Here is a 19,207-nt window from a genome sequence, read left to right on the forward strand (position 1 = left end):
ACCTGGGCAAGGCGAGTTGTCACACAGCAGCAGTTTGTGGCTACATTCACATTTACTACAGATGGAGCTCCTTGCTGAGGGTCCTGGGCTGAGGTGGTCAGTCCTGCTCCAGCACTGCAGTGATGATGGAGGCAGCTATTGTTTCATAGAAAGCAAATTTGGTGTGGGACTTGGGCTCTTCAGAGTGGCCTTTCTAGAAACGTTCAGTACACACAGCAACTTATTTTACCAGATCACTGCTTAAACCTTGGCTCATTTGCTCACAACAATTGTGATACAGAGAAAACTCTTTGCACATGGAAAATGAAGGAATAAATTTTGGGAGCTGTCCTATGTGACCTTGAGCATCAACAGCAGAACCATAATTATAACTCAGAGTCTTCCTAACTCCTAACCCTGTGTTAAACAACATTTATACCTGGATTTGGTACATAAGACCATGACAAGCTACATGGGAAGAAAGGGAGGGTCAAGAAGGGACATTATTTCTGCACAAGTGGTATTCTCAGATTAATTTGAACCTGCAACAGCCTAGAGCCCAGCTTCTTTGCATTTTGTAATCAATTATTCTACAGGGATATCCTTGGACAAGAAAGGAGTAAGACTGGCTTTTGCAAACCTGACCAGAAGCAGATCAGGAAAGCACAACTGTAGCCAAAAAAGGCCAGCACCCCAAGAATACAGCAATGTGCAGTGGGACCAACAGCTTAGCTCCTGGTTCTCACTTGCACACCTTTTGGACAGGTGGCTAAACTGCTCAAAAACCAGACCAAACGAGGGGATGTAAAGCAACATACTAACTTCTTTAATAGAGTCCAGTCCAATTCAACCAAAAGCACTCTGTGAACCTCTGGGTTTGTTCACACTAAACAAGTCAGTGGTACATAGCATCAACCCGAGAGCTGATCGTCTTCACACCCTAGGTCCCCACATGACAAATGAGCACCAGTCAAGGAGACTGCAATGGTATTTTTCCTTCCTTTTTTTTTCATAAAACTATTTCTTTCATAGACTTAAAACAATCTACTAGCCAAGATATTAATTATGGTACATCTAAAAAAAAAATAAAAATACTAACCCTAATGTGACTGCTGCTTTAAGAGTGCTCTGTGTATCGCCTCAGGCCGTCTTTTCAGTAGCCATTCACTACAACAGGTCCTAAAATAATAATAATAGAGAATCAAAAACTTGACAGCAAGTTTAATAGTTAGAAGTAACAAAAACAACCTCTTCTGAATAGTGATTTTTGTCAGCAGCTCAGTCCTGCTGCAGCACTCACAGCCTCACAAATGGCAGAAGGGGTTCAAATTATTTCAGTGTTTCTGGGTTTAAAAGGACAGCTGCACTGTACCTGCTAGGTACCAGGGGCACTCCACTTCATGAAGGATTCAACAAGGGGGCTTGCTTTTCAAACTTACTGTCTTCTCTGGGGTAGGTTAGGGAGGGTGGGGACTGGAGAGAGAACAAAAGCATAGCTCCCTGTAGCTGTAGCTCCCCAGGTGCCTCGGTCACTAGGACTGTCTGATTCTCAGATCAGTACTGGCAACTTCTGTTTATTCTAGATGATGACAAAACACCAGCAGCAGCCTCTAAAGCTCCACTTGGTGTTTTGGGTCGTATCTTTACTCAAGGCCACCATTTTCTGTAATTTATCAGCTACGAAGCATTTTCTCCCTCTCCCCAGTAAAGGTTTAGAGGTGGGGTAGGGCATGAGAGAAGGAGGGAAGCTAAAATGAATATAAAATTCTCAGCTATAGAACCACATTTCATTATTTCCTCTTTCATTCACAGCATCTTATCATTATAGCCAGACTGCTGCTTTGCTTTGTTAGGATCAAACCGATCTCATTTCCCCTCTGGCCCCATTGGTTGCTGGTCGACCTCTGGATCCACTAAAGATGATGCAAATGCTGACTGGACGATCTGAAACCCAAATGACTCCAGGAGAGACATGTTCTGTTGGGGTGAAAAGGGGGATCCTAGAGCAGGACCAAGGTCCCCCAGTGGCCCACCAAGGGCCCTGACATGAACTTTCTGTATGTGTTTGTTCAGATAAGATTTTGATCTGAAAAAGCTGCCACACTCAGGGCAAGGGTACTTCTTCTCTCCTTCCGTCTCCATTTTGTTTTTGCTGACTGCCATGTCACACGAGAAGGACCCATTGGTGCTCTGTTTCTCAGGAGTCTTGAGGTCACTGGTGTCAGAGAGGTCTCCATATGAATCAGAACTCTCAATCGGGTCCGAATGTGAACATTTCTGGCCTTCTATGGGAAAAAGAGAAGAAAGCAGTTTTCAGAACCTTGTGTCTTCAAAGCAGTATGTAACATGCACTCAGAGAACACTGTTAGCAGCATGACAGAATAGTACACACTCAACAGCTTCTAAAGCCCTTGCAAACCACTAGGCTGCTATCAGAACAATCTGGCATGATTCTGGATGCAACCATAATGGGTCTCTGGTTTATGGATCTCTTTTTTTGAATCCCAGAGATGTCTCACAAAGCTTATAGCTCAAACACCACAGAAGGATAGACCTAACAATGAGTTTTAAGCTGTACAATTCACCCCCACACTTCTGAAATACTGTTGACACTTTGGGGGAGAGCCTATAAACATAAACCTAATAAAGTACAACAGGCTGTAGCAAGCTGTGAAGAAACCTGGGAAGAGTCAGCAAAGCAGCAGGGAGCTACTGCAACGTAAGAAGTGCAAAGCCAGTTAGTCTTGAGGAACTCTTTTCTACAAGGTAAGCGCAACACTGGTAGAAGTCACCTTCATAATCTAAAATTGTTTCATCTTTACATACTGCAGTGTGAACCAGGAGAGAGGTTAGGGACACTATTTTAAGTCATTTGGATACATATCCTGGCAAAGCCACTGGAATGTTTGGAGTGTCCCCTGTTGTCCTCCGGCATCGTGCCAAGGAAGTTCGTCCACGCTTTTTGCTCAGCACATCTGAATGAGCGTGCGAAACCCATCCCTAGTCCCCACACAAGTCTCTGCATACAAATGAGCTGTAGCTACTGTTACCTTTGAGAAACCAAAGAACCACTTGGCACAACCCAAAAGGCAGACTGGCTCCGGACTAGGCATTACAAACCGACAGGATATGCATGAAATCAACACACCACTGGGCTGGAGTAAAACTCTTGTTAAGACAGCACACCACCCAAAACCAAAGGGCTCCTGGAGTAACTCAATCAGGACTTCAACAGAGAAAAATTACACAACTGTAGCTTTCTGCTGGCACAGACCTTGTTTAACCCAGCCTTGCTCTCCTGGGCAAGAAAAACATAACTTTTTGGGACAGCCATGGCTTTGAAGAATTTTCCGCTGTTTCAGCTACACCAGGAATACTGACAGCTCAAACCAAGAAGCAAAACAAACTGTTCTACACAGATTAACACACAACTTTACATATTCAGAAGTTAAAAACTCTTTGGCTAGTCTTATCATAATATGCATTTTTTTTCCTCCCAGAAGTTAAATACAGGTTTAGAAACAAAGCAAGTAACATTATCACTATTATCACCTTCTACCTGTCCTTCTCAACAACAGCATTCAAAAGCATAGTGCAGCTACAGATAGCTGCATGATTCCTCATCTTGCTGAGGATGAATATTGCTTTCACACTTAAGACTCTTTCTGAACTGCATTCTGCAGCTGTCCCTTGCTTCAGAGACATGGTTTGACTGACATGAGATTCAAGCATAGTGAGATTAAGGAACTATCAGGGATTTGCTCCTAGGAAGATGGTGAAGATGAACTAACACGACTTTTTCAGTCTCTAAAACCAAAGAGGCTGCCAAACAATCACATACCCTTATGCGTCCACCTCCTTGCCTCAGACTTGTTAGACTTGTTAAACTGCCTACCCAAGAACAGATCGTTACACACTGTGTGATGCTATGTCACTTCTCTGCATCTCCCTAAGCTTCTCTCCAGTATTTTCCCTGTCCTTCCTCCCTCCCCCTTCTCATGCCCAGCCCAGCAGCCCACAATACAAAGTTCTACACAGAGCAGCAAGGTGCAGAGCAGCGAGTCTCTTGCCTTTGATGCCATAGGTCCTGACGCAGTGGAACGCTGCTCCCCCATTCGGGATGGACTCCTGGTGCCTGGAGACCTGGGGAAGGGGAACACCGTGGTGGGTTTTAACATGGACCTTTAAGTAGGAGGCAGAGGAGAAACCTAAACAAGATAAAAGGAGATGAGATCCTGCCATCAGCAAAGACACACATCTGCCTTCCCTCTTCCTTTAACCATTCTCTTGCTCCCACTCCCTATGACATCGTACTGGCTTGGCTTCTGCTTACCTACAACATGCTCACCTAGCACTCCTGGACACAGGCAGGCAAGGAATGCAGGGCATGCCTTTCATTAGACTTCAGCTGCATTTTGGAAGTCATGATGAAAGAACAGCCTCCTTCAGAAACGAACCCTACATAAGCAAACCTAGCAGATGATATCTCTCAAAAAAGGCATTAGAGACATGACACAAAAAGGCACCAATGTCTCCACTGGTTTTGTGCTGATTTACTCAGTTTCAAAATGTAATCACAATCTGATAATATTTTGGGAGATAGTTCAAATCAGTGTATTTTGTGCTGTTAAGCCGTGAAGGAATGCTATTCAGCAACACCTCTTCATGGTAGTTAAGTGTGTTTTCCCTTTAGGTTGCTAGCACTGATAGTGAATACCAGAAGGCAAAAAGCTAAAACTGTTGAGCTTCTAAGGTATAACATCTTGTCTTCTAATTTGTTCCATTCAGCTCATCCTGAGTTTTAAAAAACATCCTAACACTCATGTTTTGTCTGCAGTTAACAACAACAACAAAACAATAAAATTAAACTATTAGCTCTGATCTGTAAGCCCAAACCACTGAAATTAAAAACCGATTTCTGAACCAGACAGTTTTTTACATTCGTGCACGTCAAGGGTTAACATGAGTTGGTGGGGGGGAGGGTTTGAAGTCTCACAAATACGGTCTTTTGCTTTAATGCAACAAGTTATCTCAGGTGTAGTGGCTTTAAATTCAGTTTTAGTAAGATTTGCAAATAGCACTAAGACATTTGCACTGTGTACAAGTCACAGGAAGACACAGTAAGGAAGACTTCCTACACAGGTAAGCGTGTCAGTAAGTGTCTTAATTTTCTATATTTGTAACAGAGTACTATGGCGCTTTCATATTAGAAACATTTTCCTTCAAGAACTGATAACACAACACAAATTTCACCATCACAGACACAGAGTCCAGGTTCCCTTTCTAGAGAGAGAAAGCCCAAGGCCAAGATTATTTTCAACCAGTACAGCCTCTACAGCACAAGCCCTCGCAAGAGAACTTCCATAGCAATGCATCACCTCAAATAAGAACAGATCTACTGCTGGGAAGACATTCTTACAGTGATATAACTGCATTTACATTTGGTGATACATAATGCTGTATTAGGAAAGCTGCAAAACCAGCACTGGCACCTCTCTGGGGTGGATATTTTGACAGCACCTGTTAGTTTCAGGTGCTGAATTTAACAATGAATGTGGCTTTACTCTAGAATTCCCCATGCCTACCCAACAGAATCTCTCTACCCAGGCGTTTCTTAGAAGCTGGGATTAAAGAGCATTCAATAGTTGTTGAGAATGACACATACAGGACTTGCAGAGCAAAAAAATTCCCCAGTAACCTGCTGAAGGCAAAAAAGGGCAGGTTGCTGAGAACAAACAAGAGGGAGTTCCTGCAGATCCTCGAGTTGAAGATAAAAGTACAGAAGAATAGACACACAACAAATGAAGAAACCAAGCACACAGAACTCTCAAAGTACAGTGGAGCAGAATCACCCAGGCTAAGTCATCCAGTGAATTAATGTCCTCTGAAATAATGCCAGACCTACTCTCAGACACAAATTCTGGGCCAAAAAAGAATGTATGTGGTCCAAATACCAAGATTCACTGTAGCCATGGATAGAACCAGTATTTGACTAGTAGAGAAAATGCAGATATATGCTTCAGCTGCAATGTACTTCTCCTATTTCATACAGGTGTCTTAACAACCAAATGCACGGTGAGATGAGGGTCTTTATGTAGCAACACATTAAAATCTCACTGCCAACCAATACAAAAGGACTACATACAGCTACCCCCTCTTATTCTGTATGACGCTTGAAACAGGCAAATCTGAAGTTGTAATTTCTGCCACACAAGACTTTACCTGAACTCTGCAGTTCTATTTGCAGAGCACATTGTTTCATCTACTGCAAAGTGCCTACACAGTGTGCTTGGCTTCCCTGTGTGCGCTTGGCAGACGAACATGTGAGTCATCAGCTTCCACCACAGCGGTAAGAATGCCAGCTGCTTCACAGGAAAGGGAGATTTGTTTGTTCATTTGCCTTTATCCTACTTTTTTTTTTTCTGAAGCACTGGTCTTTTCTTTTTTTCCACCAGACCTTAGTTATGAGTGCCTGTCCTAGGAAGATGAGTGATTCATGGACAACAATCCTTTCCTTTTAAAAATCTCTTTAGATTCAAAGTCAGGCCAGTGCAAAGGACAAAGTGACAGTAGTTTTCAAAGGAGGAATGTATTTACTGCTTTACCCATCGCCATTTCTCAGCTTTGCAGAACAGACAATTTTTTCATTCCACAGGAACCAACATTTTTAATGCATAGAGAATAAATTATCTGCTTTATATAAATGGGACCTATCCCTTGATCTCTTAGAGAACATCTATAAAGAGATAGAATATAGAAGTAATTGCAGGATGCTCCTTTTTCAACAATTGTCATTTGGATTTATCTGGAACATCCAGACAACATGTCCTGCTTTAATCAATTCTCTATCCACCACAAAATACCGGAGAATTCATCTTATTATGAAAAAAAAGTGAAGAAAGATCCATCTAACTTGTGACTGAAATAATCACCCTCTCCTATCTCAGCTGAGTTCCGTGAAACAATGAGTATGTGTCTGAAACAGAAAAGGGATCTCCTGAGTTGCACATGCCATTACAAAGTACCCATCCTACACCTGCCAAAGTCATTCATCTCTTCTGAAAAAGCCCCCACAGGCCAATCAAGTTCCTAAGGATGGCAACAGAAGATTATGCAACAAAAAAGCAGGAGCAGGTCTTTATTTAAACTGATTAAAAGAAAATTTGCCTTAAATAGTGAGGATTAGTTTTCATCATTAATTTAGAATTTAGATGAATTCTTAAAGGAAAAACAAACAGAAAATCCCAGGGAAAAAACCCTGCTGCACAGCTTCCCTGATTTAACAATATTTAATTGCTTTCATCATTATTTTAAGCATAAAGACCCTAAGTAAGAAAATAACCTGGAAAAACATTAAATCACAGATGGTTGGTTCTGGGCATTCTTCTGCCACTTTGTAAAATAGGTAAATAAATAAAATCAGCAAATGGGTACATGCCTGCCATGGCAAACCAGTGGCTCCTGCTTTCAGTCATCTCCTAAGTCCATTAAACCTTTATAAGAACATGAGACACTTGAGTTTCCACCGAAAAGCCTTCAGTCTGACGAGCTCAATTGAAGGACTCAAAGCTCTCTTTTTAACACTAGGATATGTTCAGCTCTGAGAGGCACTTTTTCATCCTGTTGGGTTCTTTTCTCTTTTGGTGGGCCAACATCCAAAATTCTCTCTACAAAAGCAGTTTGAGCATTCTTAATGACAGTGACTATACCCAGAGTTTGACAACTACACCCAGAACCTGACAATTACTATATCCAGAACTAGCTAAGTTCCAATTAAAAAAGCACACCATCAGGTTAGCTGAGGTCAGAATGAAACAACATCCCGTTGTACAAGCACCATAGCCACTGAGCAACTGCAGTCATAGGCACAGTGAGTAGCTTCTGACTGCACCAATGCCTATCAAATAGATGTTTCTAGCCCAGAATTTTTCCTCTATACTTCACCTCAATTTAAAAGTAATTTAAAACAACAAACATCACAGTTTGATTCTAGAACACTTTAGGTTAACAATTCTGCTGCAGTGGGTCATAAATGTATAATCAAAATTCATGGCATATAACAATGAGTTCACAAGCCAGGGTGTCAACAAATCCAGTGTGTATCTTCCCTTTCCAATGGCTTTTAAGGCTGGGTAGCTATATGTAACAATAATTCACCAGGTTTAGTTACATTTTCTAAGTGCTGATATAAACTGAAATTCACAGCAGACTAAGTTCTGACAACACACATAAAATACACAAACTGTGAGAAGAAAGCAGTCACCTAAAGTCTGCTGTACAAGAGGCTCCCTACACCTCTACAGAGAAGGGTGTATTTTATTCCAATTTCCCTGCACATTTAAACCATTCAGTCTTTTCATCGTTTAAATGCCAGACCTGCCTTTGTCATGCTGGCTCAGTGTCGAAAGAACTGCAGTGACATCCAGTGGTAGCCAAGCTGAAACTCGAGCTTGCAAAATCTTGGAAGCAAGACGATTCCAACCCACCCACAGGAGTTTCTGTTTGCAACCGTGTTCAACTGAAGGAACGCAGGAGAGCACCTGGATCTTGGACACAGTCTTCCATGTTGTTAGACAAAATGAATTGGGATAACTTAAGCAGTTTTTGCAGCAGACGGGCCTTCAGCTGAAAAGGAGGCCAAGCTTCATTCCATACCATCTAACTGCATCTTCAGAACCTGAAGATTTTCAACCCAGATGCCTTTTCAGCTCAGACTATCAACATCACTTTCAGGATCAAAGAGACTGTTCAACTAATGGAAATACCTTCCTTGTAATTTAATGTCTTATTACTCATCAGCTCCTAGTCATCCAATAGCTCCCTCTACAAGTCCTCACATTAAATGCAGAACAGCTTATTCTCTCAGATTAAACCTCTCTTAAATTAGAAATACATCATAAAAAAATGACTCATCAGAAAAAGCAAGGTCCCAAAACACAGCAGCAGCCTCTTACACTTACTAGGTACATGCGTATATGTGAGCCAACAACATACTTGGAACTTGGGTATTCATCATTCAAAAAACAAAGGACACCAATAAGTAAAATTATATTTCCAGTTTGCTGTACATGCCACAAAGCCTAAATTTACACCTCTCTTCACCTGAAGAGTACCACAAACAGACGGAAGTTAGGTAGTCCTGTGAAGAGCAGGGAGTTTGACTCAATGCCCACTCGAGATACTATAGGATGCTATAAAAAGCTGTCTTTGTACAAATCCAGGTAAAGCACATTTCTAGTGCTCTTTACCGAACCTGGTTTATAAACACACATTAACTGAAAGCAATTTCTTGTGTTAAGATGGAGAAACGGCTTGACCCTACTGCTGCACCAGGAGGTTAAGCAAAACTGAGCATGTAGATTTTTTTTTAATGTGCAATGTAGAATTTTCAGCTTGGTGTGTATTTCAAAGATTCTTCTTCCAAATGGATCATAAGGACTCAAATCTAATCAGGTACAGAAAAAAAAAAAAGAGGTGTATGGTGAACAGCAGCAAAGCAATGTACCATGGCTACTGTATACAGATCCAGCTATTAAGAAAATCAAATTCTAAAAACTGTCTAGAAATAATTTGGTTCAGATCTAAGCTGAGCTTCTTCAGGAACTTTCAGCCATGTAAAAAGCCAGATCTACAGCTCTACCAATTTCAAAGTTTTAACCATGCAGTAAGAAAAACAAAGCATATGGTGTAACCTCCTGCTGCAGACAGTCCCAGAGCCTCACAGCTTCCCTCAAGCATTGTCCCACCCTACTGAAATAACAAAAGTTTCTTCATTACCTCGGTTACAGATAGTGCAGAAATTGCTTGGTCCTTCACTATGCTTCTTCAAATGATCTGCCATGTATGCTGCTCTCAAGTACTTCCCACACACCTGGCATGGAACTTTGTCTTCATGACACGCTAGGTGTGAGCGCAGTCGGTCACGAGTGGCAAAGGAAGCGTTACAGGTCTGCAGGTATAATGAGAACCATGTGATTGATCAACTCTAAGAACACCACTATTTAGTATTTTTTAAATACCTCAGATCCTGTGCAAACACACAGATGACATGATGTCCAAGCCATTCTCCCACAAATAAAAAATTCAGGTGACCAGCACACTGCACAAGATGTGATACTAACTCAAAAGAATTAAAAAGGCAAGAAAACAGCTCTAACACACTATAGACAGTAAAACTTAAATCAGGATCGGGTTGTAAGGCCTTCGCTCCTATTTGAGGATGAAGGTACTAAAACTTTAAATATTTAACAAAAGAAATAGCACAAACCATTGCATTTACAGTAAGTTCTGCCATTTCATCAAACCATTACAATCACTTTAAACCACTTAAAATGCCCTCCCTGATCTCTTAAATTTTATTCTCTGATCTGATCAGTCTAATTGGTATGCAGAATCTCTTTGGAGTGTGAAGACATAAAAAGCATCAGAGAATTGGCTGGGATGAAAACATGACAACAGACAGTAGAAGAGCCATCCTGGTATCCACATTAGCAGTGCAGACAAATTATAGAAGTGAAGCCTCAGAACCGAGCAGGAATCAAAATAACACCATGACACTGTAATGTCCTTACAACTTACCCCTGACCAAGGCATACCAGGAAATAAGCTTGATGTGGCATAGATAATATTGATGCTACTTGCCCCCTTCCCATACGAAATCCACATGATGAGTGAAGGCTCCCTCCCACTATTACAAGCACAGCAGTTGGCAGGCACACAGGCTATGTGTGCAGCCCGTTACAACAGCCTGACAGTTCTGAAAGGCTTGCTCTGTCTCCAACAGGTGAAGGGAAATAAATCAACTGCAATACACTGTACAAGGTATTAAAGATATAGTCTGAAACCACTGCTCACAAGTTGAGAGGGAAAACCAAGAATACACACATTAGAATGACCAGAGCAAGCAGGCAACAGTGACATTCAGGATGTACCAGTGTTTTGTTTATACCACCTTGAGAGAAAATGAGGCAGTTTTAAGCTGTATACCCAGAACCCCCCAGGAGATAATGTTAGGCTGTGAAGTGACCTGGGAACTGGATATATTCTGTCTTTTCAGGTATCAGTGTGCAGTTCAACAACTGTTTTAACAAAGACAGACTTGTTAAAGTAACAATCCTAGTACAATTCCAAAATTGTAGCTTCAAATAAATGAAATTGATAATACAGAGGAGGATAAACTATGTCATTTTACATAATTTAGTCAGTCAACTGCTGAATAAATCAAAACATTGAAGGCAGCTGAAAAGTACCTATCAATTTCAGCAGGCTTTACACTCATTCGATCCTATGAGATGCTTAAGTACAGCAAACTCCTGCAGAGCTGAGGGTACTCTGCAGCAAGCACAAGACTTAGCACCTCAGAGGATCAGGAATTAATGAACTTAGAAAGACAACAGTCAAATGATCTGGACTTCTGCAACACACACAGTTTAACTAAGCTCACAAGACAAAGATTTGTAAATTACAAGCAGTGAGGAGGTAAATTCTTGAAGGTGAACGTTTCTCCTCCTTTGAAATCTCTGTACACAGCGCTGAGCAAAACAGGTGCAGCTTGCACTTACTGAAATATCCTTAGAGGTAATCACCTATTTAAGGCAGGATTCCAGCACTGACACTAAGCATTCTGTTGGCTATCAACTAAAGATGTATAACTAGGCAATCAAGGATGACAGCCAAGAGATCTGTCATCAATGGGTCTAAAAACACTGAGCCCCAGTAAGTGTCCACACAAAGCATTGGGAGTGCATCAGTTGATGAAGCAGATCAGAGACAAATCACAAACACAGGGATGCCAGAAGGAAAACTGTATCTGTCCCAGACTGAATTTATCAGGTTGAAAACTTAGGGAAAGGCAATATAATAATTTCTGTGTTTCTCACTCTTGCTGCTGAGTTGTGCAAAGCTCACCTTTGCATAAGTTATGTAGTAAATATATCTGCAAAGAAGCTTAAAAATAATAATAATAAAATTAAGTCCAGTGGAGAAAGCAAGAACCAGTTTAGCTGAATCATAACAATGGGAGACAGGACTAGGTTTAAAGAAAACCCCAAAGTTAATATTCCAATAGTTAATATATATAAAAGGTATAGAGAAAAAAAAAGTTTTACTTTACAAAAGATGTGAAGTGCTAAATGAGTGCTAAGTATTTATAATTAATTGTTAATCATAGAAGAAAACTCTCCAGTGCTTTCCTATCAAACATTGCACAGGTATATAAATAGATCAAAAAGAATAATAAAGTTTAAAAAACATTGTTTAAGAAATACCTCTTGAAGGTTCAACTTTTCTATGGATGTGGATGTCTCTGAGCTTATTCCATGGTGGCTGCCATTTTCCTGCTAATAGGCAGGAAGTAAGAGAAATTAGGACAGAAAGAAACTCATTCTGCATTGAAATCAATGGGAAAAGCACTGGACTTGGAATGCCAATTTTAGGTTTACTTAAATAAATAGACCTTTTCCTTTGTTAAAAGTTATGCTTTAATTAAACCTGCTTTTTTTTTTTAATTAAATTTAAATTGCCAGAAGAGTAACCTGTCTCTTGCCTCTGAGGAGGAGCAAACTTCTGTTTTCTCCCCTTGTCCTTTCATGTCCACATGTATTCAGATGACTGTTTCTTCCCAAACTGCAGTCTAACTCTCGCACCCTCCCCTCAAAGCCAACAATCTAACTTCACCCCTTCCCACAACAAGTCAGCAAACTGAGCTATCCCAATCTAGCTAGAAAACTGACTTACCCCTTCTCCTCCTACATCCACAACTGTCAGATCAATAAAAACAAACACACAAATAAATCACGGTGCAACAATCCAGGAGCCAAGATTCAGACTGCCATTTCATGTTTTGACTGGATACCAAAGCTGCTTCTTGGGTTTGATTTCTCACTTGCCTTGGCTCTGTGGAGGCCTTTCCTATTCTGAGTCTATCTTAGCAGTAATGAAAAAGCTGGAATCAGGTATTTGCCTGGCATCAGGTGCTACAGGTGCTGGAACTTAGGGGTAGTTCACAGATCTGTGAAGCACAGCTGTTATTTTAGGGGAGTGAATGCAGTGCTGAGCACTGAAAACTATAGCTGTTGCTGTGATGTCTAGCTTACAATTGTCCTGCTTCTCACAGTTCCACTTTATAGTTATACTGAAGTTGGGTTGACACCTTCATGCTTTTGTTTTGGTAGTACAAAATATGCATTAGATAGCCACTGGTCTGCGAAGATATACAAGAGCTCCAGTAAAAAGCCAGTGGATTTGATTAAATAATTTTTAACTGACAGGATTTCTCTTTTGCAGTAAACATAATCAAAGCATGAAAAGAATGGGAATTTTCAGCAGGAACGGATTCAAAGAGGCTACTCAGTGCTGTTCAGGCTACTCTCATGGGGGAGCTAATCTGCCAAACAAAATCAGCGAAGAGAGAATGGAAAATGGAGAAACACCATACCAATATTAAGCTATTTTCCTTCTCAGTGGCCAGATTCTGTGTTAGGATACATATCATGGAACAGAAGTGTTACTGGTTATGAAATAATCACAAGGAAAACTCCATCAGTTTATACATTGGCTTTGAAACAAATTTTCAATGTGACAGCAAGCCTTCTGTGGTTGGTACCATCTACACCAGACCTGGGCACACTTAAACAGACTTTAGAAATCTAACAGGGTATTATCAAGTATTGCAAACACACACAACAGCTTCTTCAAAAAAATTTCTACACCTTGAAGATTCACAAAAAATTAACTTTGCAGGGTTAAGCAGTCAAAAATCAAGAACAAACCAATCCTGAATGACAACCTCAACTCTTCCTGATCTTTGTAACATACAGCCCCATATCTTTTAACTGAAAAGCACCATGCGTACAGTATTACTCTCACGAGAGAGGCTGTTCTTAGAAACTGCTATCATAAAATACATGTGTGCAAGGAAACAGAGTAGAGCTTGGCTCTACAATCTTAGCTTCCATAGTCTTTTACTCTCTAGCTCTTATCGTATCCTCTAATTCACACTTCCAGAGCTTATATTTAACATTCTTAAATCAGTCAGAAAAATATAAAAGAAATTATCAGGCATTAGCTGGCAAAGGATAATTCACCTCTATGAATCTTATTCATAAGCTGTGTTAGTTTGGTAACCTTGACATTAATTGGCAAAAGCCTGAAGAGTTTCTGCTCCTATCAGGACCTAAACATTCATTTCCATATTTGAACAAAAATACCTGCTTATGGAAAAAACTTGTAGTCATGTTCAGTTCATCCACCCAGACCCCTTCCTAAGCCCAAATTGTGAAGTGTTTTCATGAGAGGAATTTTCCATTTATATAAATCTATAACCCCTAAATTATCTTAAGAAGTTTAAACCAATTTACTGCTTCATATAGGATATCTGGTTAAATCAATGTGAGGGCTCTATGGCCTGATTTTCAAAGGTGCTGGGCTTCCACATGGGGGTCAAGAGAAACCTTTAGATGGCTCTATACCTCTGAAAAAATGTTCATTAGATTAGTCAAGTTGCAAAATGGTTCAAAACTCCCACTATTTGGAGGAAACATAGGAGAGGGATCAAGAGATAGGAAAAAAATGCAGAGCAGAAGGCAGCACTCACACAGGATGGACCAGGTTTATAAAATGTGGCTAAAATATCTAGAAGAAAGAAAATCCTCAAGCCTTCGCTGCCTTCAAAGAGAAAAAAAATTACCTTGTGACAACTTTTTGAAAAGAAGTCATTAAATAAATATTTCTCCAAAGACCAACCATGAACACTGTGAGCCTAACAAATGGCTCAGAACTTTGCCCAGCAACTATGTGAAGGCAGTGAGTGATAGTGGAAGCTAATTCTCAACTTTGGTTTTAACTAAAACTTTGAGGCCCCTTCTAAGTCTCTCTACAAATGAATTACAAAGTATCTTTCTTGATCTTTCAAATCCTAAGGAATAATGTATTAACTGTAAACCCCACATACAACATTAAAACATTGTATTACAAAGGATACTGTGATGTTATTTATATTCTCCCCCAACTTAAAAAAAACTTCCACCTTTGCTCAGTGCAATGTTCTGAAAGTTATGTGATTAAAAAAAAACAGACAGTATCTTGGCAAGTTATGACAATTTACCAATTCTGTTTGAAATTATTCTTTAAAAAAATGAAGTCAGCATTGGGACTTCCTGTTTGCAACAAACAACTGCAATTAAAAAAAAGGGTGTGGGGGGGGGTGGCATGGGGTGGAGGCAATCATTGGTGCCACTGACTTGCCTAGGGACAAGGTGGCTGGGTATGAGATCCAGGGTTGAGACTGGGATAGGGCAGCAGGGAATAACATCTGGTAAAAGGGGAGGCAGGAAGACCAAAGCTATAGCTGACAAAAGGGGCTGGGGCACAGGTAATGCAGCTATCACTGCTGAACGCTTATTTACCAATAGTCATCCCAGTTCACACACTGACACTTCACAACTGTCTGCACACATGAATGCAATGCCAAACATTACCCAAACATCACTCTAAACCCCTCCAGCTCCTACCTGACACTTGTGAGGTCTCTCTGAGGTATGCACCTGTTTGATGTGTCCATTCAAGTGGTCTGGCCTTAAAAGAAAATACACATAAGCACACTTAAAACAAATACTCAAAACAAACTTACAGCTTTAACAAAAAAAACAACCAAACAAAAAAATTAAGATATGAACCCAGTGGTGGATCTGCTACAACTGTAGTGATATTTAACTTTCCAAGGACCATATCACCAGCTGGGATTCCACCTTGATAAGCACCCTGTCCAACTTGCTAAAAAGGCATCATTTTCTCTGGAAAAAAATCTGCAACTGAATGATCAGAGAAAACAGGAAACACAAGCTACAATTTTCAAGCCTACAAGTCCCCTTCCAAAATCCTATTTAGATCTGACAGTCAGTGCACTTTGATTTACAGTTGCTGAATATTTGAAAAATAGGACCCTTTTGGTTCATGTCCTGGACAGATGTAAAAAGCCAACTTTAAGCACCTCTGCGCAAATAGAATGACTCTAAACTCTATTGCTGGGACATGTTTTCCACCAGCAAGATGAAAAAGTCCTGTCCGAACACAGCTTGGTGGGGAGACTGCATTACTGCAAATAAAGTGCTCCGAAGATCCCCACTAGAAGCTGCAATGGAAGAGCAAATTATTACTGAAGAAAGTTAGACCATTCTTCAAAACCAGTAAAGCCTACTTTGAAGAAGTGAGGCCTGAATAGCTGCAGATTTTCCTGGTGTGAGTTTCTCCTAGTGGGAAGAAAGCTTTTCATTGTATGAAGCCAAAACTGCTTGGAAACAAGTTCTCCTCCCTCTCCTCCCCCAGCTTTCCAGCTGCACCAATGAGAGGGCTGGGGATGGAATTCACGCACTGCATGAACAAAATAGACTGAACTTTGCAGTCAGGCTGTTAAACCTGATGCTCCAGCAAGTGGGCTGGAGCGGTTGAACCGGAAAGACTGGTTGGGGGGTCCTTCTAGGTGCCTCAAGCCTAGCAACCTCACGTGCGATGCTACTGAATGAAGGAAAGGATACTAAAATTACCCACCATGCTTCCAACCTCCTCTGGCTGCTCCTAGGGCTGAATATCGAAACTTCACGAATGAGTCTCCATTCTTCATTCATACTTGGGTTTACAAAGACTTTTGCAGCAGCACTCCTGCCTGTTCACACTACCTAACTGGAAAAGGGAGAACTCCACACCTGCCTCCCAGTTTCCCTTGATGACAAAAACCCTTGATGACAAAACCCTTTCATACACCAACAGTGGGAATCTTGTGAGTGAAAATAATAAAAACTGGCAGATGATCCTAGGTAGCACTTTCACTCCAAGCTACAGATATATGTTTCATTCTGTGACTTTCCATCACTAAATCTGCAGTCCTTATGAAGGTGCACCCCTAGTATCGATTTAAACAAAACAAAAATAAAATTAAAAAAAAAAAAAAGGAGTATAGAATTTTGTGATTCATGTCAGTAACAAAAGTCACTCTATTGAAAGGAAAGCTGGCAGGGCACAATTTCTACATTGATGTAACTGGGTCAGTTCTAGCCCTCGCAGTGGTTTTATGTGGTTTTGGACCCCGATTCCTTCCCTCCTGCTAGCACAAATGAACTGCCGTAGAAACCAACTGCTGCTACAAAACTAACACAGAGCGTATGCATCCCTCTCCCCTCACTACTTCTAGTCTCAAAGCGAGCATCAAACTTCCAAAGGCGCTTCAAATACATTAATTCAGACTGCAAGATACCACTAACACGACTATGTGTATCAAGCTACTTATTAACTCCCACAAATAGCGACAACAAGAAATCAGCAACATTAAATGCACAGATCTTACGTATGTTGCAGGGCAGAAACAGGATCCCCTTCAGAAGGATGTAAACCCAAAGGACACAAAGATCATGTATTAAAAGATACTTGATGCTGCAGCCTTTGAAATCTCACCTCTTCCTTCACATTTGGGTGATAAAAAACATTACGAACTAAGAGAAATGAAGGGAAGTTAAGAAAAAGAAAATTTAAAATGGATACGAAAAAAGTAATAATCTTGAGATGTACTAATATTTTGCACTTCAACAGCACCTTCAAACTACCTACAAATCAGTAGTCTCAAGGCACCTACGTGAGGCGGGTAACTATTTCAACACCCATTTCACAGAAGAGTCATTTGAGGGAGAGACCAACTGATTTGCCCAAGGACACGCATACACCAAGCCTGGGACAGAGCTGGGAATGTTACCCAGAAGGCAACTGACTCCCAATTCTGTGTCTTAATTACTTCTAAACCCTTTCAAGAGACTGTAGAATAGCGTCCCAGAGGAAATGCTGAAGTATCATTTCTCGAGACATTTCAAAGTGGAACAGTCACACTGTCCTAAGTACAAATTGCACATTTCCCAAGGGATATGAAGTACTACTTCCTAGGTCTCCGTTTGTGCCTATGGTCCTTACAGGTATTCTCTTACCTGGAAAAGCCTTTTCCACAGCTCTGGCAGATGTAGGGCTTTCCCACAGAGCCATCATGAGATCGAACATGATAGGACATCCTGTCCTTCCGCTTGAACCGTAAGCCACACACTGGACAAGAGTAAGGCTTCTCGCCAGAGTGTGACAGCTTGTGCCGATTCAGGTGGTACACATCCCGAAAAATCTTGCCACAGATTTCACAAGCCACCTGTTTCCTTGTCCTGCTTCTTTTTCGGGGTGCATCGGGGTCATCCGGACCAGGGATACCATTTTCACCCAGTCTTGGGGGAGGGATGTCTATGTAGCCCAGCTGTAGGCTCGTCACCCCATGTTGAGCCTCATGTTGACGAAGACGATTGGCATCTGTAAACACTTTCCCACAGAGGCCACAAGGCAGGATACCAGCCTCTCGCAGGCCTCCTGGGGCACCAAACATCATGGAATCCAAAAGATTGGCTTTACGGGGACGCCCTCTGCCCCTCTTGGTGCTTAAAGTAGGAGCACTAGCAGTAACATTTTGGAAGGGTGAGGCCAGCAGTGGTGGGGACAGAGGTCCTGCCACCATGGGCAGGCGGTCCACACCCTGCAGTACAGGCAGGGAGGACTGCGCAGCACTAAGCGCAGCCCTCGTGGCCTCATCTTCGGGCATGCCAGCAATGCCATTGCCATTGGGCGCCAAAGTGGCACCGTTGGTCATGTCAAGAGGGAAGCCGAGGTCAGCAGCCCCCGGACGGAAGAGCATAATGTCGGGGCGCGCAGGAGGCACGAGGATCTGCACGTTGGACTGCTTGATGACCTCCTGGCAGATGTCGATCACGGAGCGCATCAGCAGGAACTTGGCGGCCGTCATGAGCTCTGGGAAGCTCTCCAGCCGCACCACGATGCGCGACGTGTAGGCGAAGTCCAGGATGTCTCCGAACACCTTGGAGCTGATGGTGTGCATCTCCAGCTCCCGCCCGCCCCCGGGGGCCCCTCCGGCCGCCGCCTCCGTCGCGCCCCCCTCCGCGCCGCCGCCGCCACCTGCCCCGTCGCCCAGCTGCGCGCTGAACACCGACTCGAAGTACTCGCTGCAAGCGGCCAGCACCGCCCGGTGCGCCGGGAAGCTCTCGTCGCCCACACGCAGGAGCACGTCGCAGAAGCGGCCGCCGTTCTTGCGCTGCTGGTTGAGGCTGTGCAGCATGTCGGCGCTGTGCCGGCTCACCTGGTACGTGTAGCAGCCCGCCGAGGGGCCGCAGGCGGCGGCCTCGCTCACCCGCTCCAT

The 19,207-nt window shown here is 42.1% G+C and overlaps 1 protein-coding gene across 3 annotated transcripts; it reads right to left on the reverse strand.

Annotated features, from left to right (window-relative positions):
* Positions 1 to 1,845: 1,845 nt before the first annotated feature.
* Positions 1,846 to 19,207, reverse strand: PATZ1 (POZ/BTB and AT hook containing zinc finger 1). Of its 3 annotated transcripts, XM_054392814.1 has the most exons (6): positions 17,946 to 19,207; positions 15,489 to 15,552; positions 12,246 to 12,317; positions 9,757 to 9,928; positions 4,050 to 4,187; positions 1,846 to 2,264 (listed from the first exon to the last, which is right to left on the reverse strand). In XM_054392814.1, the coding sequence occupies exons 1-6, from the start codon at positions 19,205 to 19,207 to the stop codon at positions 1,846 to 1,848; spliced, it is 2,127 nt and encodes a 708-aa protein (XP_054248789.1). The 3 variants fall into 3 exon arrangements, with proteins under 3 accessions (XP_054248789.1, XP_054248790.1, XP_054248792.1); XM_054392815.1 differs by lacking the exon at positions 12,246 to 12,317; XM_054392817.1 differs by lacking the exons at positions 4,050 to 4,187; positions 12,246 to 12,317.

Source organism: Indicator indicator, chromosome 26 (genome assembly GCF_027791375.1).
Source record: "Indicator indicator isolate 239-I01 chromosome 26, UM_Iind_1.1, whole genome shotgun sequence".
Lineage (NCBI taxonomy): Eukaryota > Metazoa > Chordata > Aves > Piciformes > Indicatoridae > Indicator > Indicator indicator.